Source organism: Manis pentadactyla, chromosome 7, assembly GCF_030020395.1.
Source record: "Manis pentadactyla isolate mManPen7 chromosome 7, mManPen7.hap1, whole genome shotgun sequence".
Classification (NCBI taxonomy): Eukaryota; Metazoa; Chordata; class Mammalia; order Pholidota; family Manidae; genus Manis; species Manis pentadactyla.
Window position 1 is genome coordinate 49,756,081 of NC_080025.1, and position 19,336 is coordinate 49,775,416.

Here is a 19,336-nt window from a genome sequence, read left to right on the forward strand (position 1 = left end):
CCTATACAGAATGACCTGTGTTGGTGTCTACGGACTGATATTGCTGAGGCCTCCGTAGCCCAGACCGCATACCACCCCATGACATCACTCGGCCTGCGATTTACCTACTGTCCAATATTCTCTAAGGGGACTTTATAACCTTTTCTCTAGTACATTTTCTTCCAAACTGAGGTCAGTTGAAAAAGTTTAAAAGACACAATAGTATCTGACCTTGATCTTTTAACTACTAGAGAAAGGCAGGCTCTCCTACTTTTCATGTGAAAACAACAAAACAACATTAAAATACAATTTCCCAATTGACTAAAACTACATACACATTTTGTGTATTTCATAAACTACTTCTCATCAAGCTAAAATATGTTGAATTTTATTGTAATTAAAACTGGATTTATAAATTGTATGAATAAGCTCAATACTACCGTTTGTCCTTTGTAAGCTTGTTAAAAAGAAAATTTAACAGTTTTTAGATAAACATAAAGCTACTTGGCATGTCATTAAGGGAAACATTTTACTTGGTCCAATATTGTGAGGACTCTTCATGATCCATTTATATCACATAAGCCAAAAAGTGTCAAATACCTTTACAAGCATTAGTGCTTCTGGTCCACAACTGTAGGCACAGAAGCAGCGTGGAGTATGCAGCCCACTGCAAACGGCAAGGCCGCCAGCTGGAGAAGACACAGCTTTTACAGACCAACCCAGCAAATACATTCAGTGCACGCACAGTGCATGTAATATATAGAATGGTTTGGAAAAAGCCTAGATGTTGCTCAAATGATTCTGATTTTAAACTGGACAAATCCATCACATGTAAAAATGAGCCATTCAATAGTGGGTTTTTTTCCCTCACTTACCTCCTATTTTTGTCACAGAGATACTTATAAAAACCTGCCTACAACTGTGTGTTACCTCTTTCAAGACTTACCTGAGGTTCAACATTATGGCCACGGGATTTCACTGAAACCTCTGCCAGTACAGCAGAATATCCTCTTCCTCTTTTTCTAAAGCTTGTTTAGAAATGCTTCTAAGAAACTGTATGAATAAAGTAATTTAGTGAGAACACAGTGCAACCTGCCTGATCAATGTCACGTGCTGGTGGGCAGTACCCAGGGCCTGCAGCAATCGTACACCAGGGCTGGGTGCGAACACAGCCCATGCATGCAGGCACCTAGACGGGACACTCACACTGAGAACAGGTGGTGGCTATGTGCTGACATTGTCACGACTGGACATCTGAGAACTCGGGTAGGAAGAGAGCATTGCATGGCAGCCGGAGCACACCACGAAGGGGCAGGTCTGTGTTGTTCACAGTACAGAGCCCACGCACAGTGACAGACCACTTGTGTTCATGACTGTCTAACACCGTGAGCCTAACAATGATAAACAAGGATGCTGGGACTTCTTTTTGTGAGAAGGATATTTAGTCGCTTTAAGTTAAACAGCATATACTTTCACATTTACATTTTTTAACATAGGAATTTACTGTTCACTGTGGGGTCTACATATAATTGAAGTGTTCAATCTTGATCAAATTCAATTCTATTGAGTATATTTTTATAAGTCTTTTGGGGACAAGGGTACCCACCTAATGACAAAGTGTCCAAATATCAAATTTTTATGAAAAAAGTTTCATAAATATTTTGGCATCTTGTAACTCTTCCTCATACAGCTTGACGACTAATCAGAAATTCAACAAAAATGGCAGCATAAATAAGCTTTGTATCTCTTCCTCCGCTCTGGAGGATTTTATTAACACAACAACATAAGGGCGTCTTCACTGACCAAAGTGACCACGTGTTGGTCAGATCACACTGACGCTTGCGAGTAGCCAAAATTAAGTGGCAGGCATGTGAGGAGGGGCAAGGGTGTAGCCTATGAAAGCATAGACAAGTAGATGTGATGAGGGATGGGCTGAGAAGTCGACACTGGTCTAATACTACAGGATTACTCGAATTTGACCTTGAAACAAGAGTAAGTTCATAGGTGAAAAATTACCTACTCTTACTAGTGATATTAAAAAGAAGAAAAATAGCCAGGGCTTTTCATTGACAGGTTACATGCATTAGGCAAAAACAGACAACAGAAGCCAAATCAAGTCTGTCATAAAATATAAAAATAAGACATTATTCAACTACAGTGGATGTTATTCTAGGTCTCAAAAAATCTGGAAGGTATCTATTTAAAATAAAATCTTATTCCCTTCAAAATATCCAAAGTGAAAAAGTATCAATTTTAGTAAAGATAGCAACATACATACATGCAGATATAGATACACAAATGAATAATGCAAAATACATTCATAAAGATGTTAATTTTGGCACTTTTACTTGGATTTTTAAAGAAAGTGAATACAGATATCTTTGCAACAAATTCTCATTCTGGAGAGAAAGAAGGTAGAACTAAAAAGTTCAAACATCTCCCTTCTTATAAACAATACTGAGACAGATACATCCCCTGTTAAACCTCCTGGCTGGCAACCACACGTCTGGGCTGGATTTCTCTAACCCAATACATTTGACAGTTACTATAGATCTTATCAGTGATACCTGGTCATCCACTTTCAGTACACATACCATTTGGCCAGAAGTCAATAAATAATGTTTTCAATGTAGAAATCTTAAAGTTCTAAATGGAAATACTGCTCAGTAGATAAATTCTCCTGGAATTTCTTGTAGCAAAGGTTCTTCAAATTTAAATCGTTTGGAAATGGCCTTTTGCTCCATTTTCTCTTTTTCAGATTGTCTGCATTGTCCTAAAGTATATGAAGTAACTACAATTAACTCCTCTGTTACACCTGATTCCTTGGTTTCTAGTTTCTGAGAATCCGAGTTAATTTCAGGCGCAGAATCACCTTCTTGGAGGGCATTTCCTTCTTCCAAGGCGCCTTTCCCCTTGAAAGGATCCTGAATACTGCTCTGTGACAGCCACGGATGTTTCAGACATTCTTCCGCAGTGGCCCGATCTCTGTATAAAGATACACATTCTAAACTTAGGATAGTTTAAAACTTCAATTATAAATTAGAGCTAAGGTTATGTTTACTGTATTATATTTTGGGACGTATGAAGAGTTGGCAAAAATTTTAGTGTGGTTCCTCAATAAAACTAGAAGTCTTGGCATTTGTTGTGCATGTGGCAATCCACGATACTGAAAAAAAAAATTTAAGTAGACTACCTCTGAAAAGCCTTTTTGAGAGGCCAAGAATAGATAGAAAATATCTGTTATGCAGAGGTGCAGTTCAGTTTTTCTAGAAACATTTTCATTTTTGCCACTTTTGCTTTCAACAGATACATAATAAGCCAAAGGTTTTCAGCTAATTTTACATCTACATTTTCATGTCTTCATTTTGGTGTTTCAGTAGTTAAAACTGCTTTTGCTCAGAAAAGATCACTCAAAAATTGACAAAAATCAATAGTAACTAATACTTACGCAGGTTTCTTAACTAGAAGTGTCTTGATGAAGTCAATAGCTGACTCAGACACACCATCAAATTCTTCCTCAGAATAGCTCAAGTTCATCTGAGAGATGTTTAGGAATGTTTCTTGCTTGCTATCACCTAAGAAAGGTGATATGCCTGCAAGCATGACATATGTTAACACTCCAATGCTCCTAAATCAAAATGAAAATGTGAGGAAAATTAGAATCATATCTAGTTCTTGAAACTAATTTGATCAATTTTTCATAAACAGTAGTTACCACATATCTGTTGCCATGCTGATAGGATCATAACTCAGAATTTCAGGAGCTAGTAGTAGAAAGCAAAGAAACAGTTTTGTGAAAAAGTTTCCAAATTCGCTCTTAGAGAAAAATACTTTAGGTACTCATCAGAAACTGTAAGACATTAGTCAAGGTTTGAGCTAAATGAAGTAAGTTAACTTTATAAATCAACATGGATTACTATAAAGTCTAGCCAGATGTTTATAATTAACATGTTTCCTTTTCATACTTCCATCCTCCACTGTGGGGTCCTAGTATTTTTTAAATATCTGAATGCATAAATACTGCAAAATAAAATGACACCTCTTGACACCTTCCTCTTTCTCAGCACCATCCATGACTCTTCTCCCCGCCACCCTCTTCCCAATCCATGGCACTCTCCCCTCTGACCTATTCTCTGTTAAAACTGGAGTGAGCTGTTCAAATGTCCACCCGCTAACAAAAAGTCAGTCATCACAAACTTCCAATTATAAATCAGTCATGGGGATGAAAAGTACAGCACGGGGAATACAATTAATAATAATGTAATGTCTTTATATAGTGATAGATGGTAACTACACTGAAATCACGGTGAGCATTTCGTAATACACATAATTGTTGAAGCACTATATTGTATACCTGAAACCAATATAATATTGTATTAACTATATATTTTTAAAAAGTCAACAAGGTTAAAAAAAACTGGGCATCTTCAGATAATACTGCATCACATACAGAAGGCTGCAGTTATAGAGTTGAGAAAAACAGTATGCTTTGATAATATTTAAACTGCTGTCACACAAAAAGCAACAGAAAGACACTGTCAAATGTACAAGGGCTTAGGAGAAACTTATAGAAATGCCCCTTGAAAAGAAAAAGCCTACTCATTGATACAATCTAGTCAACCAAAAGATGATTTTCTTCAAAAGTATACAACAGGAAGGCTAGGCTATGAAAAGACAGACAATAAGTGCTGAATCCATTCAAAAACAGATCAAAGACATTAAACTGTGGTAATTACAATTAAAAAAGGAAATCAAAATGATCAAATAAATTTAAAAAACCACCCCAAGTTATATATCCATTACTGTTGGGGGATAACTCTGCCCCGCCCCAGAGCATGAGGAAGAAGAGGTCGGAGGACGTGTTAGGGGTGCTCCTTCCCTCAACTTTGATTTCTGGAACTGCTGAGTTGAGAAACAGAGATTATGAATATTATTTATAAGTTTTAAAAGAAACTACTAGGCAATTTAAGATGAAATGCATAGCATTCAAATTATTGGAGGGGAAAAAAATTAAAAAGACCATAGAGCAAAAGATAGTGTGAGGAGGGAGGTAGGAAAGAAGAACAGTTTACTTTTTCTAGTGTGCATGATGTGCCTAGTACTGATAAAAGGGCGGATACAGCAATCCAACGAGGTCATATGATTACAGATCCATTTCACAGACAGAGGAATGTGCAGGAAAAAGAGATTTCGGGGCCAGAGGGAAAAAAGCTATTGGCAGAAAAATTTGAATTTACCAAAGAACAGAAAGCATGAAAAAAAACCAACCTTATTCAGGATAACAACTACTATCGGTACCTCAGCTTATAGCCCTTCATTCTGTATCTCCTAGTTTGCCATGCTGTCCATTAAAAACTGATTAAAATATTTGGGCTGCTGCCTTCCCCAGACAAGTACTGTTAAGCCACATTCCAAAAACTTATTTAGCAGTTATGACGCTTATCAGTCAGCACACAGAAAATTAATTATTCTAGTCCAGAAAAACACAAACATTTTGAAGGTTGTTTTTCTGCCTGTGACATATTTTATTACCTAATTAATTAAAGATCTATTTCAAATTGCAGGACTTTCAATAATTATTTTAAAACTTCAAGTTATTTTTTATATTCAAATAATGTAGTCTGAACAGTAATTTATTATTTTTGGAGTTATCACTGTCAGGCAGCTGGTTTCCTCAGCCCTATCTGCCCTAGCTGTGTCCTCTGGGCTCCTCTCTCCCTTGTAGGTACATCCCCACCACCCTCACTGCGGCCAGAACGCCGCGGGCCCGCTCGGAGGGAGGCTGACTGTCTGCCCCTTCACCCTGTCACCCACAGGCAAATCTTCCCCTCGGGCCCAGGCTTTTCCACTTCTGGTCATGTCACTGCCATCGACTGACACAGAAGCCACTCTCCACACTCACAGCCATGACCCATGCAGCCTGGCATGCGGGCTCCTTGCCCTAAAGAGCTGCCCTTCCAGAGCTATGTCAGAGCCTGCTCATTACAAAGTGCTATTTCATCTCTGAAATTTTACATGTGAAGTATTACTACTTAAAATGCTTAAATATTGTAATCTCTGTCACAGCCTTTAAATTATCTTACTGTCTTGCTCTACTACAGATACTAGCTTTGTAAACCATGTGACATTTAAACCACTTATACTTCTATGCCCCATTTCTTTCTTCCGTCTATTGAAAAAGTCATAGTTCGCTGCTTTTTCTACTGAACCCAGAAGCTATGGTGTATCTGTCCAGCTGCTCTCTTGCTAGTACCTTCAAGGTCTAAGCTCCTTTTGCTTTCTGCTAGGTGCCCTCAACTTCACGTCCATGCAGCGGAACGGCCTGTGTCTTTCTCACACCCAGGGAATCCCAGGCTTGCAATCATTTTAACAATGCCTGTTACCAACTTGAAGTTCTTTAAAGGCCCTTACTTCTTAAATATCCTCTCACCCACAGACGACCTGATATCCTACACTGTGTTAAGAAAATCCTCTCCTATTCCTTTTAGGAGCAATCCCTTCAAATTCTCCTAGCCTTCCAGCAAAGGGATCACCAACTTGGTATATCACTCTGTATTCATTTTTAAATTTAGTACAAAGGATGGACTCTCCAATGGTAGAATTTCCACATAGCATATGGCTGGCGTCACTATTAATCACACCACAGGGGAGCTCCCTAATGAAGTGATGCCTGCCACTGAACGCAAAAGACACCCCACGCTTATGAATACTTACCCACATATTCAGGAGTGCCCATGATTTCTCGAAGCTCCTCACTGTTCTTCAATATTCTTGAAAGGCCAAAATCAACTATCTTAATGTCACCTAGTGGAGATTCACTTGTCAGCAGAATATTCTGAGGCTAAAAAACACAGACACATTCCCAGTCAATACAACTGTGAGTATGAAGAGCATGTAGCCCATGAAACACAGATTTCACCTGTGACACTGAGGCTATAAGGCACAGGCCTTGTATAATCTCTTACACTGGCTCCTCCTCAGGACATAAATATACATCTATCTCTATCTTAAAAACAAAGCCAAACCTCTTATAAAAAATATCCCCCATGACTCTGCATCCCTTTCTAGCCAACACTCTCCCCTCCCTGCTGTTCCCTCGAGCTTCTTGAAAGCATGGTCTTGTACACGTCTCAGTCCAGCTGCACCTGGACTTTGCCCCCTCTACTCAATCTACTCTAAGGTTGCAAAATCTTTAATAATCAAAGACCTGCCAAATCCAGTGGATGTCTTTCAGGCACTGTTTTTCATGCCCTGGTTGCTGTGTAATCTGGCATCCTTACATTCCTCTTGGATCTATCCTCCCTCTATAGACCCCTCACCATTTTCTCAGGGTGTTTTTCTTCTGCTCCCCTTTTAGATTTTGGTGCGGCCCAAGATCTCTTGCTGGCTGGCCCTCTTCTCCCAACACTCTGCCTTCTATCTCTGATCAGTATCATCTACCGTCAAAGCTTCAGCTGCCCCTTATATGCTGATTACTTACATCCTAAGCCCACTGTAGACTCAGAAGATATGATTAAAATCCGATCTTATCTGGCTGAAAGGTACCACACCTTCAACTCCCCACTATGGAGCAAGGCCTTCAATTCATAAATACCTACCCCACCAAACCCATTCCTCTCTCTGTGCTCCCAGTCTCAGTGCCCAAGACAAACACCAGGGAATCATTCTCAAGTACTCTGTCTCCTTCATTTTCAACCTTTTTTACATCTAGTGAAGTCAGCAGTCATGCCAAATCTATTTCCTAAATCTCAGTATCCCCAGTGCTTAAAGTTTAGGCTTTCATTATTTCTTAACCAGACCACTACTCCATTGTCTCTAGTTTTCCCCACCTCCAGCCCACCCTCCGCTGTCCAATCATCTTCCCATAATATAAGTCTGACCATGACACTGTGACTGTACGGTTCACCAACAGCCACGCTCTCAAATAGGGGTGGGGTGGATGCAAATGGTGACAGACAAGAGCTGCCCAAAGCCGCAGAATCTATCAGGTTCATTCACATTCCTGGAGTCATTTTTACCTAATTTAAAATACCCTAAGGTCTTCACATTAAAAAGTCAAGCAGACACGTTATAGATTAGAATATAAAATTGATTAGAAATTTTAAAATAAAATACAAGATTTGAAAGAAAAGCTTATGTTGCTCAAAGAGGATCTGCATGTACTGTCTTATGCCATTAAGAATATTTCCAAAGATAAACTGAGAAGCATTGGTACCAATAAAGTATAAATACCTCACTACAGCAGCCAGAGCCTCTACCTCCTTTTCAAGATTAATTTGTCACCATTCTTCAGACAATCTGTGTTGAATCTAACAGGCTGTAATCCCCAAATAAGACACAAGCACGCATGCATACATATTGCCCTTGCTCAGGAAGACCTCTCCCCTTCTCCGCCTAACAAATTTATTTTCATTATTCACCATGAATGACGGGTTTCACAAAGCACTAGTTAATCCCTCCATAATGCTTTCTCTAACCCCGCTTTCCACCTTCCAGGGAAGGTTTGATACCTGTCCCTCTCTTATAAATGGCAAACTTATCCTGTTGTTTTGTTAAGTGTATTTTTCTGTTTCCTCCATCACACTGTGGTTCTCAGAGGTTTATAATGAGTAAGGAAGGTTCACATTTCCCTTCCTTCCACTCATCTTCACCCACTCCATCCACCTGTCCTCTCACTGCCCTACAGCAGGTCACTCAAATCCCATGACCCTTTTCCGTGCTTTTCCTTGGACTCTATCTTAGCAGCGCTTGACCTTACTGCCACTCCTTCCTTGTTTGCAAACTCTTTTCCTCTTGGCTTCCAGAAGAAAACAGTGCTGGTTTTCCTCCTGACCCTCTGGCTGCTGCCACGGCCTGCGAGTCGATCTGCCTTCACCTGGCCCCTGCCGTGCTGCGTTTACAGCGCCCCATCCTGAGGCTCTGCCCTCCGCTCGCTCCGTGCTGTGCTCTCACCTTGTTCCGTCTGTCCGCACCCAAGGCTGAATTATCACTCAGTCCTTATGAGTCACCTTTTTATCTCTGGCTCAGTCCTCTTCTCAGGGCTCCAGACCTCTTCAACCAACTGCTTACCAACCTCTCCCCCTTGATGTCTCAAAAGCACCTGAAATTAAGCACACCCAAGCCAGGCTCACACTGCCCCTCCCAGATCAGATTCTCCCTAAGCCAGTGACAGGCGTCTCAGGGAATGCCACTCTTGTCCAGCAGGATGACAGGACACAAAGGAGCACGTCATTCCTCTCTCCCCTCTTCCTCCTCAGTTAGCTAACATGTTACCATAGCCCACTGATTTTAAATCCTGAATTTAAGCACTTCTAGCCTTTGGCCTACTTCTCTCCAACTAGAGAACACTCATTCAAGCCGCCATCAATTTCTGTTCAGCTGCAGCAGTCTCCAGATCATTTGCCAGGATGTGTTCTGCACACACGAAAGCCAGAGGGTCTTTTGCACTATATAAACCTGGTCTGTTATCCCCCTGCCCAAACCCCTCAGTAGCTTCCCAATGCTCTTACAATAACCTTCAAACTACTTAACATGGTATACAGAGCCCTGCCTGTGAGCTCCTGCCTGACGCCCCAGACCTGTCATGCGCCTGGGCCCCCTGGCTCGGGGAGACTGGGTCTCCCTGGCCGTGGTTCAGTCTCCCTTACTTGCCACGCTCTCTCACAACGGTTTCTCCATCTGTGGTATTCTCTCCACCTAGCACACCTCCCTTCTTTCTTTTTTGCCTACTTTGCCAACTTGTGAAAAGACCTAGGATGTCAGTGAAGCAGATTTTAACAATGTTCAACAATGTGAAGAGCTGCAATATGAAAATGGAAATTGAGCTACAGATGCTCCCTGTTCTTAAAAAGGGCCTTACAGTCAACCCAACCATCCATCATACCCTTTTTGTTATGAAAATGTTTATAGATTTACAAAAGTCTGGATTCAGAAACAGTAAGGGAGGGTCTACAGTTCCATGAAAACTGCAGCCACAGCCCTGGTCACTGTGACACCACCAGGCGCATGCCCGGCACACGACAGGGACCTGCTCTCCTGTGTGAGTGAAGGGAGGAAGCATGAATGACTACGCTGAAAATTGCCAAAGATGCCTCCTCTGTGTCAGGAATGGTGGTGCTAGACAGGAGGAATGACGAGGCGTAAGGACGAAGAGCTCACAATCAGAACACAGAAGGACCTACCAGGCGCAGTCACGGGGGCACTCCAGTGCGCCGGTGGCAGACACAGTGCTCAGGCAATGAATAAATAAAAGGGAGTAACTCTGCCCTGGGGAATTACAGAGGAGGGAAGTGGGCAGGCGCTGAGGGGAGAAAGAGGACTTCATCATTTATTCGACCAGTTTTTACTGACTGCCTACTGGGAAAATAACAGAAAACAAGGCATGTGTCTCCTGTTCTTCTGGAGCCTTACATTCTGATGGGGACAAATACACAGAAATAATAATATAACCGCAGCTAGTTGTAGGCTCTCCGGAGAACGACGAGTAGGGTCCTGGAGAAGGCGGGGCCTGCCGGGCGTCCGTGTGCCCCGGGAGGCCGTCTTTGGGGCCGCGGTCTCCGAGAGGCTGTGTCGAGGAGAGAGGGCTGCCAAGGAGCCAGTCGGGGCAGAGTACCTTGGGCGGGGCAGGCAGGGAGCATTCCAGGCGGGGGAAGGGCACGCATAAAAGCCCCGAGGCAGAGACAGCACAAAGGTGAGAGGGACGGGTGTGGGGTAGCCATGGGACTAGGGAGCAAATGCGGTGGACAGGGAGGAGTTACAGGGCTCTGTGGGCCCTCGAGGAACCGGCAGAAGGCAAACCAGGGGGAGGGAAAGAAGACGTTCCAGGGAAACCAACAGGGGAGCCGATGTGTAAGTGGGACGTGTGCAAGGTCTTATCAAATACAAGAATGTGGCTGGAAATATGCTTCTGGGAATGTGCCTTCATCCTGTTTTTAAAAGCCTCAAAAGGGAGAGAGAGCCAGAATGGGAGAGAGATGAAGCATGGAATAAAAAATACAGAGAAGTTTTACACATTACATAGCAAAATCCACAGCCCACTGTGGGACAGTGTGACACCCGTGTCACTCACAGACGGACACAGGTCAGCAAGATGGAGCAGGTGCTTAAATTTTGACTCTCAGATCCAGAATCTGAGGTGCCTGCAGGACCACTTGGGCAAAGATGTCCAAAATCAGTTGGAAATTCAGTCTGGGGAGAAGAGGAGGCTGAAGATACAGCTTTGGAAGTCAACAGCACACAGGCAGGACTAAAACCATGGAAGCAAGGAGAGGAAGAGAATACCGCCAGAAGGGCAGTGGCCAAGGTGAAGGCTGGCGGACAGCCACCTGACCGGTGGGCGACAGGGCTATGAAGGAGACGGCAGGTAGTGCTCTGGCTCTGAGGCTAGGAGTCCAGCTACAATCCTGTAGTAAGAGAGTCAGAAGGAGACGGTTGTCAAATGGGACAAGAGGACAAATGAGGACCCGGAAGAGACCGCTACATAGAGCAAATAAACTACGAAAGACCTTTGAGAAAGTAGTTTTTAGTAAAATGGTGGGAGAAAAAGCTTGATTACAGTATGTTGAAAAGTAAGTTGAAAGGCTAAGAAGTGATATTTATATTACAGCTTACTTTGGCTTAAGTATCTTTTGATGCTCCCTAAACCAGTGCTATGCTACAGAAAGGTAATGTGAGTCACATAATGCAGTTTAAAATTTTCTAGCCACATTACCAAAAGTAAAATGCAGCAGGTGAAGTTAATTTTAGCATATTAACTCAACAAATCTAAAATATTATCCCTTCAAAATGTAAAATCATTGAGATATTTTACTTTTTTTCACACTACGCCTTTGAAATCTGGAGTGGATTTCACTCTCTACATCTCAGTTCAGATGAGCCAGATTTCAAGTGCTCCACAGCCACACGTGGCTAGCAGTGCTGGATTGAACAGTGCAGCTATCAACTCTTCAGGGAAAAAAAACACCCAAAGGATATCCCCAGAAAGGATCAGGGAACTCTTAGCATCTCTCGCACAATGTTCTAACTTACTCCCACTATGCAATTATGCAATGATAGTTCACTTTGAAAACATAGTCATAAAAATAACTAAGACTTTCCTGTCTATAGAGAAAATAACCTACTGTGACTCAGTGTAATCTGTAATTTTGTACAAAAACCTGTTTTTTAATCATAGAAAGTTTTGGCCACAGTAAAAACGTAAAGCTGAACAAAAAACAAACACAATAATTGCTGTCACTACAGAAGTTTGGACTACAGAGACATACTAACTTGTTACAAACACCCAAACCTGATAAAGCACACCTTTCTCCTCCCCACCTTCCACCCCCACCCCCCCACCCCCTCCATCTCTCTCTCTCAAACACACACACACAGGAATGAAAATGCTCAACTGATCATTGTTAAAATCAATTTCTCTTTTCAATGATAATATTTAACTATAGGTTTTGGGACTACGTATAAACTTCATTATAAAGCCACATGTTCTTTGTTAATCAGCTTCTGGCTATTTCTTCAGGGAAAAAACCTAAGTAGCACCATGATTATAATTATAGGACCCCAGACTTCTCAAGGCAATTTTAGGTTTACTACATCAATGAAGTTAACTACAGTACAATAAAATGTCATTATTCAGGAAAATTAGATGAGGTTTGGTTCTGTGATATAAAAATATTCATCACTGAACATATTTTGCCCTTCCCATTCCAAACAAAGTGCTAAGAGAAATATTGCTAAATTCAAATCTTCACTAGATCTTAAGGTTCATTTGTGACATCATCCTGTGAATACTCTTAAATGCCATTTGTTTCTTTAAAAAAGCTTAAATGTTTTTCTCTTACATTTTGTTTAGACTTTACACTCCCTGGGAAATGCTATCTTTAGTTTTCATGCAACAGCTAGCTGGTTTGGTAGTAATGTGGCAAATTCTAAATTAGAGTGATCAAATTATTAAAATGTTACTGTATTCTTTAGGTCATGTGCCCATTACCTACCAAAGTGAGAGACTGCTAAACAGTTGAAAGAGACACTGCTAAAAAGAACATGTCTCATAAAAATTGCAAGTACTTCACGGAGTTTCACAGTTAATGTTTATTATGCAGTCTGTACCACTACTGCCCTGGTTTGACCACAGCTGTATTTTTAAAAAAGACCTTACTCTTCTAAATAAAATATAAGCACAATTACAGAACTATAATCTTTGTCAGTCTTTGATGGTAAAATATACCCACTTCTGTAATGTGACATATATGTGCTGAACACAAAGGTAAAGTACCTTAGCATCCACAGCTTAGCTAGACCTTCTTTCTCGGGAATCCAGTTCATGATAAAGAAACTGTGGCTCACAATACCTAATTCCACTGAAGATGCATGTAGCCCAGGTGGTAAGAGGAAGAACAACAAGGTCAGTGGAGAGGCAATGACAGTGAGATACAAAGGTAACATACAAACGGCCCTCAAATAGACAAGGGCAGGAGGAAGGTCTTTGTAAAATCTCATTTCTCTGCTTCAGGGGGAATCCTTTTACTTATCATGGTATCTTCATCTTTATACATAGTCCATTTAACATTTACCAAATAATATCATTGGCTAATATCATTGAGAAGTTGAGGTTAACCTGCTTTGTCAGGCTTGAGGTATCATGTACAAGGCTTTAGGAACATTTTGTCAGGCAATAAAAATTCAAGCAAATTGACTATTTATTAAAACCCAGGTCAGAGTACAGAAATAGGCTGATAATCCTATCTAAATTTGGGGGACTGTTTAAGAATGTTACATGTTACCCTATTTCAAGTAATACATTGATGCTTAAACTGTCAGAAATAATTTAAGTCTCAAATGAGAGAGTTCCAGCTTCTGGCTCCTCGTCTGCCCCCCCCCACTTCCCATACACGTTTAGGGTGGGCGAGTCAACGGCTGGAAACCCAGCACAGACCTCCTGAAGTCCTGGTCACGAGAAGACCACTGAACACAAAGAGCACTGGGTTTTAAGCCCGGGTTTCTCTGTGCGCTTCTGGCCAAGTCCTTCCCAACTGAAGCAAACACAGGCTCCGTGCCAGTGATGGGACTTTAAGCTTTGACCTGACTTTGGTAGAGCTGTTTCTCATGATTTATATATGTATGAATGGACTTGCCCTTAACCATAATTCATTTGTTTTTTCTATTTTTGTAGACTTACAAACATTCCAAAACCTGCACCTGCTACTCTTCAAAGAGTTTTCCACGTTTAACATAAGATACTTGTCTGAGAATCTTCAGTGAATCAGTTGTTTGGCAAACTGACTGTCCTGAAGCCCAGGAGTGTATTTCCTATTGTGTGAATTTATCTTTTATAGGGGCAACTATAATGCTTTTCTACCTCCTAAATATTTTCTGTCTCTGAGTCAAGAACTTCCCAATTTAGCCATAATGGGGAATAAACAGTGTACTAACTCAAAGTTACCATATACATTGGGATTATCAATTTTCAAAAAATTAAAATATAAGGAAATGTATTTGGCTTTGTAGCTTAGTTTTTCAAGATGTTACAGAGCCCAAGAGTCAACACTATAAGCATGAACTGTCACATGGCAGATGGCTGTGCAGCACAGCGGACTCTCTGCCCGGATGCACAGAGCTCACAGAAGTCATCTGGAGATGACCTTTTGGTAGAAATCATTCCCATCTGCACTGCTGCCACTCCAACCCCATCCCTGACCTTCCCCCTGGCGCAGTTCTCTTAGGAGACATATCCAACGGCACAGGAGAGGGAGGAAGGGCAGAAGAGAGGCTGAGAACCCTATAGGCCACCTTGTCTGCTCGTTCCTCTGGGCATAGGAAACATGCAAAGCCCAGTTCCCAACATCAAAGCGCCATCATCAAAGCCTCTAATAAATCTGCAAAGAATTCTATACTAAGTGTACCGGGGAGAAAGGAATATGACTTATACTAAGTGAATTGGGGAAAAAGGAATGTAATTTTCTTGTGTAAATACACAGTGGAACCTGGCATTCAAGAACTTAATATTCACCTCTGACTGCTTTCAAATAACTTCAAAGAGCCATGACACACAGTGTGTGCAACCTGTCTGACTCGCTGCCTAATCAGGTCCTTGATAATGGTCCTAGCTTGAGCAGTCGTAAGTTGAAAGCTCATTTCCTATAGACACATGTGTTTATATCGGAGTTTTGTTCCTGAAAGTCACTTTTACATCATAAAATTAGGAAACATCATAAAAAATAAATACGATTTTACAAAGTTAAGTGTGTGAAAGCAAACATGAAAAAAGGCATAGCACAAACATCACTTTGGGGAGTTCTTCTGCATGGCTCACTGGTACTGACTGAGGCTTCATAAAGTATGAGCCTGAACTGCAGAGACCACCTCTTCCTGATAAACGCTCCTGAGGGAAGCCCTGGTAGACACCTCTTATGGAGAGGATCTTTGAATTTCTAAGGCACATGGCAGACTAAAGGGGAAGGCCCAGTGCCCTCACCTTGATGAGAGGGCTTTCCCTTGGGGCTCTCTAAGGCCACGTCAGCATGAACATTCTGGGGCTGCGTATGCATGCATACATGGCCACACCTACCTTCAAAGTGTCCCTATAGCTACCACAGTTTACTGTGTTGTAACCATCCATTTTAGCCACTGTACTAAAAAATTATCATTTGAGAAAAGTGTTTACAAAATGAATTTAAATTTCTAGCTTTCAGAAAACAATATGAAAGTTTCCAAGTTGTTTCCTTTCTCCTATATTTTTCCGTAGGAAACTAGTATTTGAAGGAATATCTTCAACTTATTTCAATGGTATTTTATCAAGGTTACTTTAGAAGTCAGCCTCCAGATTACACACTGTGTACTGCTCTTCCTTGAGCATTTCTTCATGCAATAAAAATTAATTACTGTTATTTATACAGTTCGTATGTATCAGGTGTCACAGAGGGTATGCCGAAGCAGTAGTTCTCAAAATGGACCTGCAGTATCAGCATTCCCTGAGTCTTCTCTGAATCAGAAATTCTGGAGTTGGGGCCTGGCTATTTGTTTTAACATCGTGAAAAAGTGGTAGAACTGCTGCCTTAAGCACCTACTTTCTGCTAGAGGGCCTCCTACAGCAGAGCTCAAGACGGGTGGGCAGTGACGAGTGAGAAGAGGCTGCCGAAGTCCAGAGGGGGAGCACTCTTCTCGGTTCTAGGGTTTCAGCACACTCAGGTCCCCTTCTTCCCTAGCCCCGTCTCCCTTGGCTGATAAGTCATGTGTTCTGTGTTTGAGGACCGTTTCATCTCCCCAGTCTCACCTGGACTTGATAAGGAAGCAGTCATCAGAAAATCAAAGGGATCTTAAACTTTCTACCCACAGACGCCTGAAGAACATGCTAATACTCGTAGTGGGCATTTACTGTGCATCTCCTGAGCACCCACTCTCCTTCAGAAACAGAACTAGTCTGAGAATCCCAGCCGTCCCCCAATCTCAGTCCACATATGAGTTGGGATGGGAGGAGGCCTAAAGCATGTGACACTGGTGACACTGGCCTGGTCAGTCAAAGCCCCTGCTTCCCTCCCCCAGCGCACTTATTAATTCCAGATTGGCTTTTGCTGGTGTGATGAGAGTGACTCTCAGGACTTCTAAAAGAGCTAGTAAACAGTGACAGGCTCATTGCTGCTGAGTGTGTGGACAGTGAGGCTAAAATGGCAGCAAATAACATACTAGCACCTTACTGCCATTTTGACAAGGCAGAGCTGAGGGCTGAAGAGAAACCAACCACTGGCAATATGTGAATGAATGAAGAGTGCCATAACTAGAGTTAGAATTATCCCCGGACTTCTTGCCAATAAAATTATCTGTACCCTACTTTTAAGCTGGCCTTTTGATCACTTGAAAGCACCCTTTGTGTATTTTTCCTCCCTCCTTCCCTTCCTTCTTTAACAATTTTAAATTAGGAATTTACCTGTCTCTTATCTCTTTATTCTCTTTTATTTACTGCTGATTAATTTTCCACAACAGTGCTATTCAGATCTTACTGCCCCCAAATCATCTGCCTCTTCATGACATTTGAAACCCTTGGAATCTGGCCTTTTCTCAACTTCATTGTCTTCTATTTCATCTCTCAATTCCAGTGACACTATTCCATTTATTTTTGCCCATACATATTATAAGTGTTCCTAACTCTTTTGAATTAACTTTCTCCTATTTTTCTCTACCTATCTGAATCCTAAATTTTTTTAAAGTTCTAGCTTAAGCCCTGTCTCCACCAGGGAGTCTTCACCTTCCCCAGCAATATCCTCTAAGCTCCAGTGTTTGGGAAATGTATTACTATTTATCTTTCTATGTATACATATGTGCATAATCTCCTTGGTAAAACTACCTAGCCAGAGGAGAAAAGTAAAGACTCAACCCTTATACCCTTGTTACCTAATAAAATAAACCTGATAAATGTTTGAATACATCACTGTTAAATATTCTACATGTGGAGTGTCATTTCCGAGGAATCTCAAAATTATAAAGTAATTCAGATCTTACCTTCAAATCAAGATGAACGACATCATGAACATGTAAAAAGCGAACACCTTCTAAAATCTGCCTCATGAGTCTTTGAACATCATCTTCTTTAAAGGCTTCTTCTCTGTCTGCAACACACTGATTAAAGATTTCACCTCCAGCGGCACTAAGAGAAGGCAGAGCACAACCAAATTATAAAGGAAAAGGACTCATTAAAAACCCCTGAAGACCCTTTCCCCAGGCCTACAGCCCAGTTATTACTTTGTGTACTACATCCTTCCAGAATTGTTTTTTGTTTTTAATGTATATAAATGCATACAAAAATAACAGTTGTGTGGATTTTTAAAAAACTATAAATGGTGACATAGGATACATTCTATTGATATTGTTCTACAACTTTTACTTAAACAAGTTTGAAGAGTCTTTCTGTGATGGTTCTGTATTTATTTACCTCATAATTTTTACCTCTTGCAACCCTAAAGAGATGAACCATAGTTTATTTAACCATTCCCCTTTGAAGGACACTGAGATTTTTTTCTAGCTATTTACTGTGATGACAGTGCTCCAATGAGAAGGCACAGGAAGGTTCCTGTTTGCTCATGTGACAGCAGCTCTCAAGGGCAGATACCTGGAATTAAACAGTTGGAATGGGGGTATGTGCATTTAAAATTGTGTTAGATATAACCTATGCCCACCAAAAGAGCAGTACTGATTTAAACTTTCTTCCACCCTCTGGCCAAAGCATCTCAGTTTGTCTTTTTTTTTCCCCTCCAAAAAATTTTGCCAACGAGAAAAATCAACATTATAAAATTTCTATTTCCCTTCAGCATAAATTTCCTATTTAAACAATTCATTCTTAATATAAATGACAGCTCATATATCTCAAATTTCCTTCACATATTAAAAAAAGACTGGATTGCTTTTATAAAGTAACTATAAAATTAACATGAAACACATAAACCCAAATAGCCATGCTGCTGTCATGTAAAAGCTACTTATTAATTTCTTCATCACAATTTAAATTCTTTCATTTCTTCCTTTTGATTTTCACTTTATCCTTCCTTCTTTTTTGTTAAGGCAACCTGTTTTCCAAATTCTGTCCATATAAGGGAACACAATTTTTTACCAAAATTAGATAAGAACATATCCTAAATTTAGCTGAAAAACTGCAGGTGATGGAAGTTAAAGAAAATAATTTGCCAATGATATTTTCATTTTGGTTAAACATATACAACTGACCTTTTATTTTATTTTGATTACAATATGAAAATACTATATTGTGAAAGCATCAAAACAATTTTTATATAATTAACTATAAAATGGCCATCACATATATAAGTTGAATATATAACTGTAAGAAACACTTACAACAAAAATAAACAGTAAATTAATTATAACCTGACAATACTATATACTATTAATATGGATTTGATGACCTGAAGCAAATTTCAGCATGAGCTGAGTCAGCTCAGCCCCAAGCAGCTGGAGACACACCACACTGCAATGCCCCATTCAGAGCCCTCTGCACACACAGGCCACAGTCTGCCAGTCACACTCAGAACTGTCTACGTTCCTCAAGTGACACACAAAGAACTGCACTTTGGTTGAAAAAGTTTCTCAATCACAGCTTATGTCTCTGGGTCTCTTAGCTCATTACTACCATTCACAAAAAAATTCAACGAAGGTCAGTGTACATAAATACAAACATTTCTATCTAAAATTTAAGAGCAATTCATTATTAGTCCTTTCTACTATAATGTTACCCATTCTTGCTTTAGCAAAAAGGGTTTCCTCTCTGTTTTCTCAACAGTTTAAGTAGGTCACATAAGCACCTAACGTGAAGTACAAAGCTACAGTTTCTGAAAATTTTCAAGGATGTACTTCAGAT

At 40.7% G+C, this 19,336-nt stretch overlaps 1 protein-coding gene across 2 annotated transcripts in view; it reads right to left on the minus strand.

The window, feature by feature from the left end:
• Positions 1–2,300: 2,300 nt before the first annotated feature.
• STK17A (serine/threonine kinase 17a) overlaps positions 2,301–19,336 on the minus strand; it is a 35,924-nt gene continuing 18,888 nt past the window's right edge. Inside the window, exons 3-8 of one of the 2 annotated variants that reach the window (XM_036918892.2) lie at positions 17,470–17,614; positions 6,694–6,820; positions 3,695–3,743; positions 3,428–3,607; positions 2,852–2,964; positions 2,301–2,752 (exon numbers count right to left, since the gene is read on the minus strand). In XM_036918892.2, the coding sequence (XP_036774787.1) occupies positions 2,643–2,752; positions 2,852–2,964; positions 3,428–3,607; positions 3,695–3,743; positions 6,694–6,820; positions 17,470–17,614 (724 nt within the window). In that variant the 3' untranslated portion in view covers positions 2,301–2,642. Of the gene's footprint in view, positions 2,965–3,427; positions 3,608–3,694; positions 3,744–6,693; positions 6,821–17,469; positions 17,615–19,336 lie in introns of both variants that reach the window. The other variant, XM_036918891.2, reaches the window with a different exon arrangement.